General features: G+C 42.3%; 1 protein-coding gene across 1 annotated transcript in view; it reads right to left on the bottom strand.

The window, feature by feature from the left end:
- Positions 1-254: 254 nt before the first annotated feature.
- The window catches only part of MAML2 (mastermind like transcriptional coactivator 2), a 406,437-nt gene continuing 389,475 nt past the window's right edge, over positions 255-17,216 (bottom strand). The window contains exons 4-5 of the mRNA XM_068989256.1: positions 11,799-11,910; positions 255-2,180 (exon numbers count right to left, since the gene is read on the bottom strand). Coding sequence (XP_068845357.1) covers positions 1,162-2,180; positions 11,799-11,910 — 1,131 coding nt within the window. The 3' untranslated portion in view covers positions 255-1,161. The remainder of the gene's footprint in view (positions 2,181-11,798; positions 11,911-17,216) is intronic.

Below are 17,216 nucleotides of genomic sequence, written 5' to 3'. Positions count from 1 at the left end.
CATTCTATTTAGTTGTTCACCCAAATAATGTGTCTAAACAAGGCCAGATTGGTTTTTTCTTTTTGTCTCAATTACACTTTCCTTCAGACCCTATGAAATAGATACGTACCCACCATCCCTGGTTCTGACCTTTTGCTTCTTATCTTCAACCAAAACATGACACTTTATAATTTCTGTTTTGGTCTCCAAACTTCCTTTCCTTACAAATCAGTCTCTGACCATCAAAATAAGCAGAGCAGGCCAGGTTCAGTTTCACTCAGCTGGGACACTAACCAGCAGGCATCATCAACAATAAGCAACACCTCAGGTTATTTGTGGCTAATACATCTCCTTTAAAGCAATGCTTAATGGAGTGTTTTCTCTTTTAAACAGTGAAATCTGATGCAGACTGGTGTGCCCTAATATTTCAGTATGATTAGGACAGACCATAACTGAAGCTTAAGATTCAGAAACTGGGTTCAGAAATCAGTTGTGGAAAAAAAGTTGACCAGCTCTGTGTTCCTGTTCCTCACTAGACACAGCATCTTGCTGAAGTACAGGATAGGTGGGAAAACTGAAAAAATGAGGGATGAATCTGGGGAAGAAATTCTAGAGTCCACTGGATATTCTCTGTGTTCTCCACTTTTCCCTTACTTCGGACACTGGTTACTCCAAATAAATCTATAACATTTCAACCTACCCTGGAAGTTTCAAGAAACCTAAATGAAACGATGGAGTGGCGAGGTTAAACCACACATACATCTGTTGGGGCAGATTAAGGAATTTGTTGCTTGTTGCTTAGAACTAGTACCTCTGCATGACATGGGGTTTAAACAAGCTACAAGTTCTATTACTTTTCTTTCAGGGAGAAAAGGAGCTTGGGAAGCCTATTTTACACAACTAATTGTACATCAACATCACCGTTCTGTTTGGATAAACTGGATACTGTCCTGGAGTTTAGACAGGCAAAGGTGATCCCAATGTTTTACTTCCAGGTTTGAAATTTAAAACAAGCATTTGGATCAAAACGTTCACCACAACAGTTAACTTTCTGCTTTCCATTTTTAAGCCAAGGTATCTTCCTAGAGTCCAACTAAAAGTCAACAGTTTGGCCTTTCCAGAGTCCTTGTAAAATACTGCCTTCTAGCGCTTGGAGTTTGTGAACTGTCTCCCTCTTCTCTTCTAGGAGTTGTTCCCCAAGATTTCATCAAGATTGATGTCTTTCATCCAGTCATCATTACCAGGCTCTGTCTTCAATAAAGAATCGATGAAATCGGCATCGCTGTTTAGGGCAGGGCCCATGTTATCAGTCTGCTGGTTGAGAAAGTCAAAAGCTAAGTCGTTGCCATGGTCAGTTCCTTGAAATGCCCTGGAACTTTGGTTGGGTGAAGGAAAACCGCCGGCTGCCAGGGAGGGTGGCTGGCTGACTGTCCTTGACTGGCTCAGCCCTGTCCCTGCCTGGTTCATAGTCGGCAAAAGCTGTGTGCTTAGCTGATTTGGTCTGAGATTCAGACTTCGGAGCGGACCCATGTTTTGTCCATTTAGTGTCTGGCTCATTTGGTTCATGGGTCTCATTTGCACTGCTGGTGTTAACTGATTAGAAGGAGCCACTGCTCTCTGGGAAAACTGCTGGCTACCTACCGCCTGTTGCAGTGACTGGTTTGGAGCGTAGGCTGTAGTCGTGCCCGTGGGGAAGCGCACTCCTGTAGACTTCAGCGCCTCCTGTTGTTTGGCTGTTGCCTCTTGAGAGGCCCAGTTTGGCGCTGCTGTGTTGGATGTGATCATTACATTCGACGTTCTCTGTGCTGGCATGCTGGCCATGCTGTGGGTTAAATTTGGTCTTAATTGTTGCGAATTGCCAACAGATCCAGCTCCAAAAGTGGCCACGTTATTATTATTATTATTACTGGGCCCTAAAGTGGGTGGCCGTGGCATCAGAGGGTTGTTTTGATTTGCTATCAGTTGGTTTGGGTTTCTTGGTTGGGTCAGTTGATTCATTCCTGAACTGACGCTGTATGTGCTGGGTTGACTGCAAGGCAGGTTCCCGTATATCCCTATGTTCTGAACGGCTGTGGGTAAGGATGGCATCCGTGTCCCATGAGAAGTAGACATGAGGCTGGAATTTGGAGTTAAGATGGTGTGCGTTGAAACTGGGTTTGCCAAAGCCTGGTTAGAGTTTAAACTCACTGTTGACGAGCCACCTAAGAAAAAGAAGATAATTATGTTAGTTCATAACAGCAGGTTCTCTCCTCTCTTACAGCAATTGACAATAGCTTATCAGCTCTGAGACTGCCTCTGGGTGTAAGAACAAAGTAAGAGAAATAATCATCACAGCATATTTAAAAGGAATAAGATAGCTTTTGGGGGGAAGTATTGAGAGGGTAACAGGCAGGAAGGCCAGGGGTCTCCAAATGGAGGAAATAGCCTGCAAGTGTCAGACATTTTATCTCTCTTAAGCGGCAGGAGGAAACAAACTAGCGATATTTTTTTCCTTCTCTATACAAATTTAAAAGGAGGTTTCTCTTAAAATTCTGTGTTGTCATAATGACACCTGGTTTCACCTGAAGTTAACCATTGCCTTTTTCTTCTGGAAATGTTTATCTTAAGCTATGCTAATGTACTATGCATTTACCCCAAACTCTGTCTTCAAGTTGGTTCCGCCTTTTGGGCTCAGAACCTACTTGATAAACCAGTCTGTTATACTCAGATATTGTTCCTCTAATCTATGTAAATGAAACTATTTGTATGGTGATCTGCCCTTCTTCAAGATTCAAGTTAATCATTTTATGGCCCAAGATAAACCATTTGGAGCCAAGATTATCCCAAAATACATCTTATGGGTGAGGGGCCTGGTGCCATTCTAAGTTTTGAGACATTCCTTTCTTTCATTAACAGACTGCTGGTGACTATATAACATCCAGCTAAAGACTAGCAAGGGGGTACCCTTTCTACCCCCTTCTGATGCCTATGTCAGAAGCTTTCTCTATCTCCTTTATACTTTAATAAAACTTTATTACACAAAAGCTCTGAGCGATCAAGCCTCGTCTCTGGCCCCGGATTGAATTCTTCTCCTCCGGGGGCCAAGAGTCCCGGCGTCGTAATTCAACAACAACCTTTCGGTATCACCCTAAGTTATCCCTTGGTCAAGAGTTTACACATGATAGAAAAAAGACTGAAATAGAATGGTTCTATTTTTTAGGCTTTACTCTCCTTCTGGAAACACTGAGGAATGATAGTCAATCTTCCATTTTGAATTACCTTTACTATGTTTCAAGACCAAAGACTACAACTTTGACTTCCCAGCTGTCGTAAAATCCATGCTACTGGTTACCCCAGGGTCCAGATTAGGACATGTGGGTGTACCTTACACATGGCTACTAGACCAATGGTCCAAATCAATGGCCTTGAAAATCATGTCCAGTTTTCATCTTTATCATCCCCGCTCAAGAATTTGCCACAAGATGGGTAAATTCCCATCTCTTCAAACTTTTGGAATTCAGTGTAACCCCTGCTCCAGTGATTATTTCCATAGAGAGTAGTCTGCTCTAGGAGGTATAGTTTTCATGGCATTGTTATCCACACACCATGAGCTACCTCCACTCATGCCATTTCCTTCTCACATGATGCCCTTCTTACTTCACCAAGCCCTATCTTTTCTTCTAAGGCTCAGGCCAAGGCCCAGGCTCCTTCGTTAAGCTTTCCCTGATATTCCAGCCTCCTCTCTCAAGCAGCGTTTGCTCTTTCAAGTTTTACTTAGCATTTAGCTTCTGTACTGAGAAATCCACAGAGCTGCCGTTAATAAGTGATTGAATGTGGGACTGTTCAGTCACAGCCTGCTAAATAGGAGGCTCCACCTATCAGATAGTGATTGATCAATACACTGAAATCTTCCTGGCTTGAGGAGGTTAAAAGCATCACAAGAAAGACATCTTGAGAGGTAAAAATGGAATGCCAGAAAGGTAAATAAAAGTGCCTGCTAGATGATAAGTTCCATGAGAGAAAGAATTTTTGCCCGTTTTGTTCACTATCATATTCTCTAACTGTAGTGGATGGTGCATTCAATTAATAATTATTGAATGAATGAATGAGACAGTGAAACAAAGCTATAACTTGGAAATCAGAGATACTGAGAAACAGATAATTAGACACATATGAAAATCAGAATGGCAGTGTGTGAAAAGAGAATGGCTGCAATTATAACCCGAGGCCATCCCCTACCGCTTGAGGACAGCTAGCATGGTATACACCTTGAAAGACAGAAGTCCTTGCTGTTTGTTTAAAAATCCCTCCTGCTAGAATACATTCCTCTTGAAGCAGGAGCAGTCTCTTGTGTCTCCTTGTCTCTCCAGGTTTAGCACAGGGCCCTGTGTGTGTTTGCAGGGCAGTGTTTAATGAAGAGGGATCAGGGTCAGATAGGAGATACTTGGACAATAACTCAGAGTTCACAGGCTGCTAATGACATGAAGCAATATCATCTTGGTATCTGGAGGTTTCATGAAAAGGCAATCTCCATTATAGAAATGCTATGGAAACACTTTAGAGCCTTTAAAAATCACTCCTGTAGATGCCCCCTATTTTAACAATATGCTCTGAAAAGGTTTGTGAGTAGAGCTGTGGTTTTTTTATTTTTTATTTTTTCCAAAACATTCATTGTTAGGGTCACTTAAGCAGCAAACATCTGCGGTGACATTAGCATAGAATCAAGTTTTCAAAAATTCAACTAAATTCAGCTTTCCAAAGGTGATAGCCTGTAAGAGCAAAGTCTAGGCTGGTGATGGTAATAGAATGAACATGTTGTATTAAGAGGACATCTTTCAAAAGTTGATATATTTGGTTGGTGTTATTGTTGTTTTTTTTTCTTTTCAAAATTTGTACCCTTTCTTTAGGTTACTTTACACTCTTAAAATTATTCATTTATTTATCATTCAAAGTATTTTTTAAACGGGAGTATAATTGCTTTACAGTGTGTGCACACACATTATTTATTAAAATTTATTAATTATTTATCATTAAAGTATCTTTTAAATTGGTGTATAAGTGCTTTACAATGTTGTCTTAGTTTCTGCTGTATAACATGAATCATGCCTCCCTCCCACTCCCCCATCCTATCCCTCTTGAAAGCTATATTTTTAAACCATCAGAAAAGAGAGAATTTCCATAAAGATCACAAAATATTAATCACAGTTACTATTTAGAAGCTCCTGATATGTGGTAGAAATTGTTCTAGGTGCTTTTCATATAGCATTTCTAAGATTAACATCTGGCCGAAATGACTATTATTGTCCTGAGATTGAAATAAAGAATGTTAAAAGAGTTTGTGTTGTGCTTTGATGTTTATTTCATTCTTAGAAGACATGGGAAAGACAGCACTCGAGCACAGTGATTCTTACCCATCTGGGAGTTAGCAGCTAGATGCTAAGGATGCCTCCCTTATCAAATGCCCATATACACTGTGGAAGAGACTTAGGGGTTTAAATAACCAACCTCCATGTCTTCCTTAGAAACACAGCCTTCATTTTGCAACAATGTGCCCAGCTGAAAAGCCACAATTTGCCAGTCTTCTTTGCTGATGGGGTAGGGGTTGGGGGATCCATGTGAATAAATTCTGGCTAAAGGCAGAAGTTACTAGTTGAGTATCCCAAAAAAACCTACTTTGAAAAGGGAATCTGATTCATTCGGAAGGCCATTTTACCTTTTCCCTTCTTTCATCTTTCTACCTGGAATATGGACACGAAGCTGGACGATGTGGTGGCCACCAGGCAACCCTTACAATGGAAGCTACACGCTCAAGGTGGAATAGAAAACAAAGAACCCTGGACCCCTGACAACACCATAGAGCCACCAGCCAGCCTCTCCCTGCTCTCGCTGGGAATCTCATATGGCTGGGAAAAGAAAAGCCCAAACATTCACTCTGAATGTGACAATATTTCAAAGTGCGCTTAGCTTACCCCAAGCCCACTGGTGGGCAAAGAAAGCTGTGGTATAAGAAGCCATGTTCCAAATAAAACCCATCTTGTCATTCAACCTCCTTAAGGACAGACTCAAACAGAAAATCTTGTTTTTCCCCTGAGGCAAAGCAACCTTAGAGAATGGAATACATATATCCCATTCCTAACTTTAGTGGAAGGAGGCAATCTGGTGCATTTGAAGGAGTTTAAATAAAGTAGAACAACATATTCATTACTACACTTAACAGGATCAGAAAATAGTAGTGAACAGAAATATTCACAGCCCCTCCCTCTTTAGAACATGTCCTTTATGGTTTCCTGGACAGATGAAGATAACAGGTAAAGCAAAGAGAATCTGGGACACTCAAGGACAAGCTTAATTTACATGAGAAGGTCCAGAGTTCTGGACAGAAAAGACTGGAATAGATGCTGACTAGGAGAAAGCAGGGGCCACACAGGCTAGGTTTGAGAGAGGTTTTTTAGAGTTCGGGGAGTGGAAGGAGAGAGATTTCAGGGGTAGTGTCTGTCATCTATGTTATATTGGGAGATCCATTAAGAAGTTTTGCTTTATATATACATCAGTTCAGTTCAGTTGCTCAGTCGTATCTGACTCTTTGTGACCCCATGAATCACAGCACGCCAGGCCTCCCTGTCCATCACTAACTCCCGGAGTTCACTCAAACTCATGTCCATAGAGTCAGTGATGCCATCCAGCCATCTCATCCTCTGTCTTTCCCTTCTCTTCCTGCCCCCAATCCCTCCCAGCATCAGAGTCTTTTCCAATGAATCAAATCTTCACATCAGGTGGCCAAAGTATTGGAGTTTCAGCCTTTAGCATCAGTCCTTCCAATGAACACCCAGGACTGATCTCCTTTAGAATGGACTGGTTGGATCTCCTTGCAGTCCAAGGGACTCTCAAGAGTCTTCTCTAACACCACAGTTCAAAAGCATCAATTCTTCTGCACTCAGCTTTCTTCACAGTCCAACTCTCACATCCATACATGACCACTGGAAAAACCATAGCCTTGACTAGATGGACGTTTGTTGGCAAAGTAATGTCTCAGCTTTTGAATATGCTATCTAGGTTGGTCATAACTTTCCTTCCAAGGAGTATGTGTCTTTTAATTTCATGGCTGCAGTCACTATCTGCAGTGATTCAGAGCCCCCCAAAATGAAATCTGACACTGTTTCCCATCTATTTCCCATGAAGTGATGGGACCAGATGCCATGATATTAGTTTTCTGAATGTTATATACATAGCTTTATATATACATATATATATATTTGGCTGCACTAAATTTTAGTTGTAGCAGGCCAATTCCTCATTGAGACATGTGAGATTTTAATTCCCCTCATCCAAGGTAAGGAGCAGCGGCTGCACTTTGCTGGAGCAGCTGTGAAGAGATACCCCATGTCCAAAGTAAGAGAAACCCAAGGAAGACGGTAGGTGTTGTAAGAGGGCATCAGAGGGCAGACACACTGAAACCATAATCACAGAAAACTAGTCAATCTAATCACACTAGGACCACAGCCTTGTCTAACTCAGTGAAACTAAGCCATGCCCATGGGGCCACCCAAGATGGGCGGGTCATGGTAGAGAGGTCTGACAGAATGTGGTCCACTGGAGAAGGGATTGGCAAACCACTTCAGTATTCTTACCTTGAGAACCCCATGAACAGTATGAAAAGGCAAAATGATAGGATACTGAGAGAGGAACTCCCCAGGTAAGTAGGTGCCCAATATGCTACTGGAGATCAGTGGAGAAATAACTCCAGAAAGAATGAAGGGATGGAGCCAAAGCAAAACCAACACCTAGTTGTGGATGTGACTGGTGATAGAAGCAAGGTCCGATGCTATAAAGAGCAATATTGCATAGGAACCTGGAACGTCAGGTCCATGAATCAAGGCAAATTGGAAGTGGTCAAACAGGAGATGGTAAGGGTGAATGTCGACATTCTAGGAATCAGCGAACTAAAATGGACCGGAATGGGTGAATTTAACTCAGATGACTATTATATCTATACTGCGGGCAGGAATCCCTTAGAAGAAATGGAGTAGCCATCATGGTCAACAAGAGTCTGAAATGCAGTACTTGAATGCAATCTCAAAAACGACAGAATGATCTCTGTTCGTTTCCAAGGCAAACCATTCAATATCACAGTTATCCAAGTCTATGCCCCAACCAGTAACGCTGAAGAAGCTGAAGTTGAACGGTTCTATGAAGACCTACAAGACCTTTTAGAACTAACACCCCAAAAAAGATGTCATTTTCATTATAGGGGACTGGAATGCAAAAGTAGGAAGTCAAGAAACACCTGGAGTAACAGGCAAATTTGGCCTTGGAATACGGAATGAAGCAGGGCAAAGACTAGTAGAGTTTTGCCAAGAAAATGCACTGGTCATAGCAAACACCCTCTTCCAACAACACAAGAGAAGACTCTACACATGGACATCGCCAGATGGTCAACACCAAAACCAGACTGATTATATTCTTTGCAGCCAAAGATGGAGAAGCTCTATACTGTCAACAAAAACAAGACCAGGAGCTGACTGTGGCTCAGATCATGAACTCCTTATTGTCTAATTCAGACTTAAATTGAAGAAAGTAGGGAAAACCACTAGACCATTCAGGTATGATCTAAATCAAATCCCTTATGATTATACAGTGGAAGTGAGAAATAGATTTAAGGGACTGGGTCTGATAGATAGAGTGCCTGATGAACTATGGATGGAGGATCGTGACATTGTACAGGAGACAGGGATCAAGACCATCCCGATATAAAAGAAATGCAAAAAAGCAAAATGGCTGTCTTAGGAGGCCTTGCAAATAGCTGTGAAAACAAGAGAAGCGAAAAGCAAAAGAGAAAAGGAAAGATATAAGCATCTGAATGCAGAGTTCCAAAGAATAGCAAGAAGAGATAAGAAAGCCTTCTTCAGCGATCAATGCAAAGAAATAGAGGGAAACAACAGAATGGGAAAGACTAGAGATCTCTTCAAGAAAATTAGAGATACCAAGGGAGCATTTCATGCAAAGATGGGCTTGATAAAGGACAGAAATGGTATTGACCTAACAGAAGCAGAAGCTATTAAGAAGAGGTGGCAAGAATACACAGAAGAACTGTACAAAAAAGATCTTCACGACCAAGATAATCAGGATGGTGTGATCACTCACCTAGAGCCAGACATCCTGGGCCTTAGAAAGCATCACTATGCACAAAGCTAGTAGAGGTGATGGAATTCCAGTGGAGCTGTTTCAAATCCTGAAAGATGATGCTGTGAAAGTGCTGCACTCAATACGCCAGCAAGTTTGGAAAACTCAGCAGTGGCCACAGGACTGGAAAAGGTCAGTTTCCATTCCAATCCCAAAGAAACGCAATGCCAAAGAATGCTCAAACTACCGCACAATTGCACTCATCTCACACGCTAGTAAACTAATGCTCAAAATTCTCCAAGCCAGGCTTCAGCAATTCGTGAACTGTGAACTTCCAGATGTTCAAGCCGGTTTTAGAAAAGGCAGAGGAGCCAGAGATCAAATTGCCAACATCCGCTGGATCATCAAAAAAGCAAGAGAGTTCCAGAAAAACATCTATTTCTGCTTTATTGACTATGCCAAAGCCTTTAACTGTGTGGATCACAATCAACTGTGGAAAATTCTGAAAGAGATGGGAATACCAGAGCACCTGACCTGCCTCTTGAGAAACCTATATGCAGGTCAGGAAGCAACAGTTAGAACTGGACATGGAACAACAGACTGGCTCCAAATAGGAAAAGGAGTACGTCAAGGGTGTATATTGTCACCCTGCTTATTTAACTTTTTTTTAAATTTTACTTTATTTTACTTTAGAATACTGTATTGGTTTTGCTATACATCAACACAAATCCACCACGGGTGTACATGTGTTCCCATTCATGAACTCGTCTCCCACCTCCCTCTCCATACCATCTCTCTGGGTCATCCCAGTGCACCAGCCCCAAGCATCCTGTGTCCTGCATCGAACCTAGACTGGTGATTCGTTTCTTATATGATATTATACATGTTTCAATGCCATTCTCCCAAATCATCCCACCCTCTCCCTCTCCCACAGAGTCCAAAAGACTGTTCTATACATCTGTGTCTCTTTTGCTGTCTCACATACAGGGTTATAGTTACCATCTTTCTAAATTCCATATATATGTGTTAGCATACTGTATTGGTGTTTTTCTTTCTGGCTTACTTCACTTTGTATAATAGGCTCCAGTCTCATCCACCTCATTAGAATGGATTCAAATGTATTCTTTTCAATGGCTGAGTAATACTCCATTGTGTATATGTACCACAGCTTTCTTATTCATTCATCTGCTGATGGACATCTAGGTTGCTTCCGTGTCCTGGCCATTGTAAACAGTGCTGTGATGAGACCAAGAAACCTTTCTTATTTAACTTATATGCAGAGTACCTCATGAAAAACACTGGGCTAGAAGAAGCACAAGCTGGAATCAAGATTGCCAGGAGAAATATCAATAACCACAGATATGCAGATGACACCACCCTTATGGCAGAAAGCGAAGAGGAACTAAAAAGCCTCTTGATGAAAGTGAAAGAGGAGAGTGAAAAAGTTGGCTTAAAGCTCAACATTCAGAAAACGAATATCATGGCATCCGGTCCCATCACCTCATGGGAAATAGATGGGGAAACAGTGGAAACAGTGTCAGACTTTATTTTTGGGGGCTCCAAAATCACTGCAGATGGTGATTGCAGCCATGAAATTAAAAGATGCTTACTCCTTGGAAGAAAAGTTCTGACCAACCTAGATAGCATGTTGAAAAGCAGAGACATTACTTTGCCAACAAACGTCCGTCTAGTCAAAGCTATGGTTTTTCCAGTAGTCATGTGTGGATGTGAGAGTTGGACTGTGAAGAAAGCTGAGCGCAGAAGAATTGATGCTTTTGAACTGTGGTGTTGGAGAAGACTCTTGAGAGTCCCTTGGACTGCAAGGAGATCCAACCAGTCCATTCTGAAGGAGATCAGCCCTGGGATTTCTTTGGAAGGAATGGTGCTAATGCTGAAACTCCAGTACTTTGGCCACCTCATGTGAAGAGTTAACTCACTGGAAAAGACTCTGATGCTGGGAGGGGTTGGGGGCAGGAGAAGGGGACAACAGAGGATGAGATGGCTGGATGGTATCACTAACTCGATGGACGTGAGTCTGAGTGAACTCCCGGAGTTGGTGAACAGGGAGACCTGGCATGCTGCGATTCATGGGGTGGCAAAGAGTCGGACACAACTGAGCAACTGAACTGAAATGACCAGGGATCAAATCTGGGCCCCACACATTGGGGACTAGGGGCCTTAACCACTGCACCACCAGGGAAGTCCCTTGCTTTATATTTTACATGTAATCCACTTTTGGTATTTTTGAGACTTCCTAAAGACATAATTTGCTTTTTGATTATTTTTTGGTAATAGGGCTATTTGTCTTAAGAAGATGAGCCCAAAGTGGAGACAGAAAGATTGGACTCTATGCAAGTTACAAATGGGACCGTGAGGGTGAAACATATGCTTATCTTACACTGTCTGGGTCAAATACGCTGTTGGGAGAAAAATGGTTGAACCTAGCATTTAGAAAACATTTACGCTTTTTAGACTCTCAGAGGTAAACCCACGAGCAGTGAAAACCATGAATGAGGAACAAAAATAAGTTTGAAAAACTGATGCTTGAACTAAAAAATAGTCCAATTTGGTCCTGATTGAAAGTTAAATGGCAGCTAGAGAAGGAGTCTAATAAAGATGTTACAATTAAATATGAAACGAGGAAAGGAGGGAATACTAACCACTGAACAGTGTTCTTCTTTTCACAGTTAGGATTTTTAGTAATTTTTAAGAACACTTACCAGAATACTGAGCAGTTGGTTGCATGTTGCCCACATTTCTTCTTTGGTCTTTATAATCTGGGGGTGGCCTTGTCAGATGTCTGTTTATCTGATCTTGTGGAGCAATTTTCTCCTAGAAAACACAAATGAAAATATAATAAACTGCATTGTTGGTTTCTCACTTATAAAAATGCATAGTTTCTCACTTGTAAAAATGTATAGATTGTTATTCAAAAAGGTAAGAATATTATTATTCGAAAGATAATAAATTCTGAATAAACACTGTCATTCAAAAGGTAAGAACAATTTTGCAGTCATAGTTAACAATCATGGATCTTAGGGTTTGGTTTTTTTTCCATGTTTTTACGTCAGTGGCGAATCATGGACCTTATTTAGAGACTGATCTTTTAGATTTCAATTTCCTTCATAAAAGTTTAGTTTCTACCTCTCATCAACATTCAACATGTGTTTTGAGTCTAGTAACTACTCTCATTTTCTTAACTTTGCAATTAGCTTTCAGAGAGGACAGATTTTCTGTGAATTCAGAGATGGGTATTTCTAGTTTTGTTTTGTAGCACACCTGATATACTTTGGTACCTTTATGTACTTCTGGTCCCACCATGTGTGGAAGGTGCAGGAATAAGACTGTCAGATAAAATGCAGAACACTCAGGTATTCTGTGTTTTTATTTGCTAAATTTGGCAACCTGAGAGATAGGAGGAGATAACCTTAGAAGCTTCCCTGGTGGCTTAGAGGATAAAGCATCTGCCCACAATACGGGAGACCTGGGTTCGATCCCTGGGTAGGGAAGATTTCCTGGAGAAGGAAATGGCAACGCACTCCGGTACTCTTGCCTAGAAAATCCCATGGACGGAGGAGTCCACGGGGTCGCAAAGAGTCGGACACGACTGAGCGACTTCACTTCAACCTATCAGATAACTGACATAGGCATTCTGTGCATATTATCTCATTTTCCCCTTCATAAGGTTGATTATTCCTACTTAATCGATAAGGAATGGAAGTGTTAGGTCGGAAGTTAGGCCTGAGGGGTGGCCTGGCCGAAGAGGATGCAAGCTGATTGCTAAACCCCACCCCAGACACGCCCCAATGCGGCACAGGAGAACTCACAGATACGCTACAAAATAACCAGAGAGACGGGTCCAACTCCTGCGCTTGCGCCCTAGGAAGCCAGTAGATACAAACTAACCAGTGGGGCTTCTTCAACTCCTATGCATGGCCATTGACGCAAAGTTGTGTCCTCAAGTGACCTTAGGCAGCCGGGAGACTATTCAGTTCAGTTCGGTCGCTCAGTCGTGTCCGACTCTTTGCGACCCCATGAATCGCAGCACGCCAGGCCTCCCTGTCCATCACCAACTCCTGGAGTTCACTCAGACTCACGTCCATTGAGTCAGTGATGCCATCCAGCCATCTCATCCTCGGTCGTCCCCTTCTCCTCCTGCCCCCAATCCCTCCCAGCGTCAGTCTTTTCCAATGAGTCAACTCTTCACAGGAGGTGGCCAAAGTACTGGAGTTTCAGCTTCAGCATCATTCCCTTCAAAGAAATCCCAGGGCTAATCTCCTCCAGATTGGACTGGTTGATCTCCTTGCAGTCCAAGGGACTCTCAAGAGTCTTCTCCAACACCACAGTTCAAAAGCATCAATTCTTCTGCGCTCCGCTTTCTTCACAGTCCAACTCTCACATCCATACATGACCATTGGAAAAACCATAGCCTTGACTGGACGGACCTTTGTTGGCAAAGTAATGTCTCTGCTTTTCAACATGCTATCTAGTTTGGTCAGAACTTTTCTTCCAAGGAGTAAGCATCTTTTAATTTCATGGCTGCAATCACCATCTGCAGTGATTTTGGAGCCCCAAAAAATAAAGTCTGACACTGTTTCCACTGTTTCCCCATCTATCTGCCATGAAGTGATGGGACCAGATGCCATGATCTTCGTTTTCTGAATGTTGAGCTTTAAGCCAACTTTTTCACTTTCCACTTTCACTTTCATCAAGAGGCTTCCTTTGATCAAGAGGTTCCTGTTCACTTTCTGCCATAAGGGTGGTGTCATCTGCATATCTGAGGTGATTGATATTTCTCCCGGCAATCTTGATTCCAGCTTGTGCTTCTTCCAGCCCAGTGTTTCTCATGATGTACTCTGCATATAAGTTAAATAAGCAGGGTGACAGTATATAGCCTTGACATACTCCTTTTCCTATTTGGAACCAGTCTGTTGTTCCATGTCCAGTTCTAACTGTTGTTTGCTGACCTGCATACAGATTTCTCAAGAGGCAGGTCAGGTGCTCTGGTATTCCCATCTCTTTCAGAATTTTCCACAGTTTATTGTGATCCACACAGTCAAAGGCTTTGGCCTAGTCAATAAAGCAGAAATACATGTTTTTCTGGAACTCTCTTGCTTTTTCCATGTTCCAGCGGATGTTGGCAATTTGATCTCTGGCTCCTCTGCCTTTTCTAAAACCAGCTTGAACATCTGGAAGTTCACGGTTCACGAATTGCTGAAGCCTGGCTTGGAGAATTTTGAGCATTACTTTACTAGCGTGTGAGATGAATGCAATTGTGCAGTAGTTTGAGCATTTTTTCACATTGCCTTTCTTTGGGACTGGAATGAAAACTGACCTTTTCCAGTCCTGTTAAGGATTCATAAATAGTCTATATACACATGTATCTGATTATAACAGGCTGAATTATGGGAAAGACAACCTGTTGTTATGTAACTTGCAACTGGCAGTCAAAACTGTCAGCCCACACCCACCTAAATTAATAGTAAAAGCCAGGTCTTTAACAACCTCCCTCCCCCCCGCGCCCCCCCCCCCCCCGCCCCCACCTCATCACTCTGGCGCCAGTATCTCTCTTGGCTTGGCCCACCTCTCACTCGACATTCTCTTTCTGTTCTTTCTGCTCTTTCTATTCTTTCTTCAATAAACTTGTTTCGGCCATGGGTAAGATCTCAGCTTCTTCTTTGTGTCTTTACCAAGGTCCACCGAGGGAGGATCCTCTTCCACGTCTCCAAATCCATGAACAGAAGCTTCCTTAGGTTGAGTAACTTGTCCAAGATTACACAGTAGCAGAACTGAAACCTGATCCTGAGTCAAAAACTTAGGCTTTCTGATCACATGATACAAGGGTCTCTTGCTGCTTCGTTTCTCTGCACCCCATTCTCAGAGTCCAGACATTTCCCAGATTCCCTTCTTGTTTTCTTTCTGGTATGAGATACCTTTAGATGTTTAGAGTAGGTGAGTTTGGAGGTGAACAGAGGAAATAGGGGCATCGTTTTTATATGAGGCCAAGTGTTCGTCGCTCAGTTGTGTCTGAATCTTTGTGACCCCGGGGACCTTCCCAACCCATGGATCGAACCTGGGTCTCCCGAGTTGCAGGCACATTCTTTATCATCTGAGCCACCTGGGAAGGCCCATATGAGGCCAAAGAATACCACAAATGTAGCAGGAAAGAACAAATCTAACTCCATGTTAGCTCTGCTCCTTTTTCCTTTAACCTTTGTGCTCTGTTGGCTGTCCTTAGTCATGCTGGCTCCGCACCTTCTGTAAAAGTATGTTGCCTAGAGCCTGAAATATACGAGATATCCCATTCTCAGGGCACTGATCTTTAAGAGTCCATTCATATAGAGATAAAAAATAGCGGAACAGAGAATAACATCTGTCTTGTTAGAGGTTTTCAGGAACATTGTCACCTGACCAACCTGGACAGTTGCAAAAACAAAGAATTCTGACACCAAGAAGTTTGCCATAACTGACCACTCCCTCCCTTACCTTGCTTTGCGGAAACACTCCTGGGGTTTTGGAGTTTGGGGGCATGAGCCACCTGTCTCCTGGGCCCTGCAATAAATGTTTCCCTGCTCCAAGCTCTGACATTTTGTGTTGCTTGGACTCACTGTGTGTCAGGCACATGGATTTGCGTTCAGTAACAGGAACACACCTGTTGGGTTTACCATTCATTGGAGGGAGGATGAAGACACATCCTAAGGGACAACACAGTGTCTCAGCAGAACTATATTAGAATATTACAGGATTTGGGCTTTGATTGGGTGACTTAGGGAGGGTCTAAGGAAGCGAGGATTTGTTCTAGGTTATAAGCTATCAGAAAGTGAGGTCGATTCTATCACTGAGTAAAGAACTATTTGTCATGTGTTCAGCAAAAGATGGGAAGTTTTCCTGTTTTGTGAGTTGCACACTGACCTTGTTCATGTCAGTTTGTAGACAAAATTATGAAGTGGCCTTCTTTTGTCTCATTTTATCATGGTCTCAGAGCAATACTGTCTGAGCTTCGTATTCTGTAAAATTGTTTAAGTCCAACAGAAAACAAAATAGCCTGGCTGTGAGTTTCATATCAGTTCTGGACATCAGGAAATGCTTTTGTCTTTCTCAGTATGGATCAGGAAGTTTTTGGAATGTCTCACTGCAACTTTACATGAAGCTCAAAGAAACTCAGTTTTTCGAAGATAAAAATAATTGGCATAGGTTCAGTTCAGTTCAGTCACTCAGTCGTGTCTGACTCTTTGCGACCCCATGGACTGCAGGATGCCAGGCCTCCCTGTCCATCACCAACTCCTGGAGTTTACTCAAACTCATGTCCGTCCAGTCGGTGATGCCATCCAGCCATCTCATCCTCTGTCGTCCCCTTCTCCTGCCTTCAATCTTTCCAACCATCAGGATCTTTTCCAATGAGTCCGTTCTTCACATCAGGTGGCCAAAGTATTGGAGTTTCAGCTTCAACATCAATCCTTCCTATGAATATTCAGAACCGATTTCCTTTAGGATTGACTGGTTGGATTTCCTTGCAGTCCAGGGAACTCTCAAGAGTCTTCTCCAACACCACAGTTCAAAAATATCAATTCTTTGGTGCTCAGCCTTCTTTATGGTCCACTCTCACATCCATATATGACTACTGGAAAAACACAGCTTTGACTAGATGAACCTTTGTTGGGAAAGTAATGTCTCTGCTTTTTAATATGCTATCTAGTTTGGTCATAGCTTTTCTTCCAAGGAGCAAGTATCTTTTAATTTCATGGCTGCAGTCACCATCATCAGTGCTTTTGGAGCCGAAGAAAATAAAGTCTGTCACTGTTTCCATTGTTTCCCCACCTGTTTGCCATGAAGTGATGGGACCAAATGCTATGATCTTAGTTTTTTGAATGTTGAGTTTTAAGCCAGCTTTTTCATGCTCCTCTTTCACTTTCATCAAGATGCTCTTTAGTTCATCCTTTCTGCCATAAGGGTGGTGTCATCTGAATATCTGAGGTTATTGATATTTCTCCCTGCAACCTTGATTCCAGCTTGTGCTTCATCCAGACCAGCATTTCGCATGATGTACTCTGCATATAGGTTAAATAAGCAGGGTGACAATGTACAGCCTTGATGTACTCCTTTCCCAATTTGGAACCAGTCTGTTCTTCCATGTCCAT

The sequence above is a fragment of the Capricornis sumatraensis genome, chromosome 16 (genome assembly GCF_032405125.1).
Source record: "Capricornis sumatraensis isolate serow.1 chromosome 16, serow.2, whole genome shotgun sequence".
NCBI classification, from domain to species: Eukaryota; Metazoa; Chordata; class Mammalia; order Artiodactyla; family Bovidae; genus Capricornis; species Capricornis sumatraensis.
This window is presented reverse-complemented; position numbering and strand designations above follow the sequence as displayed.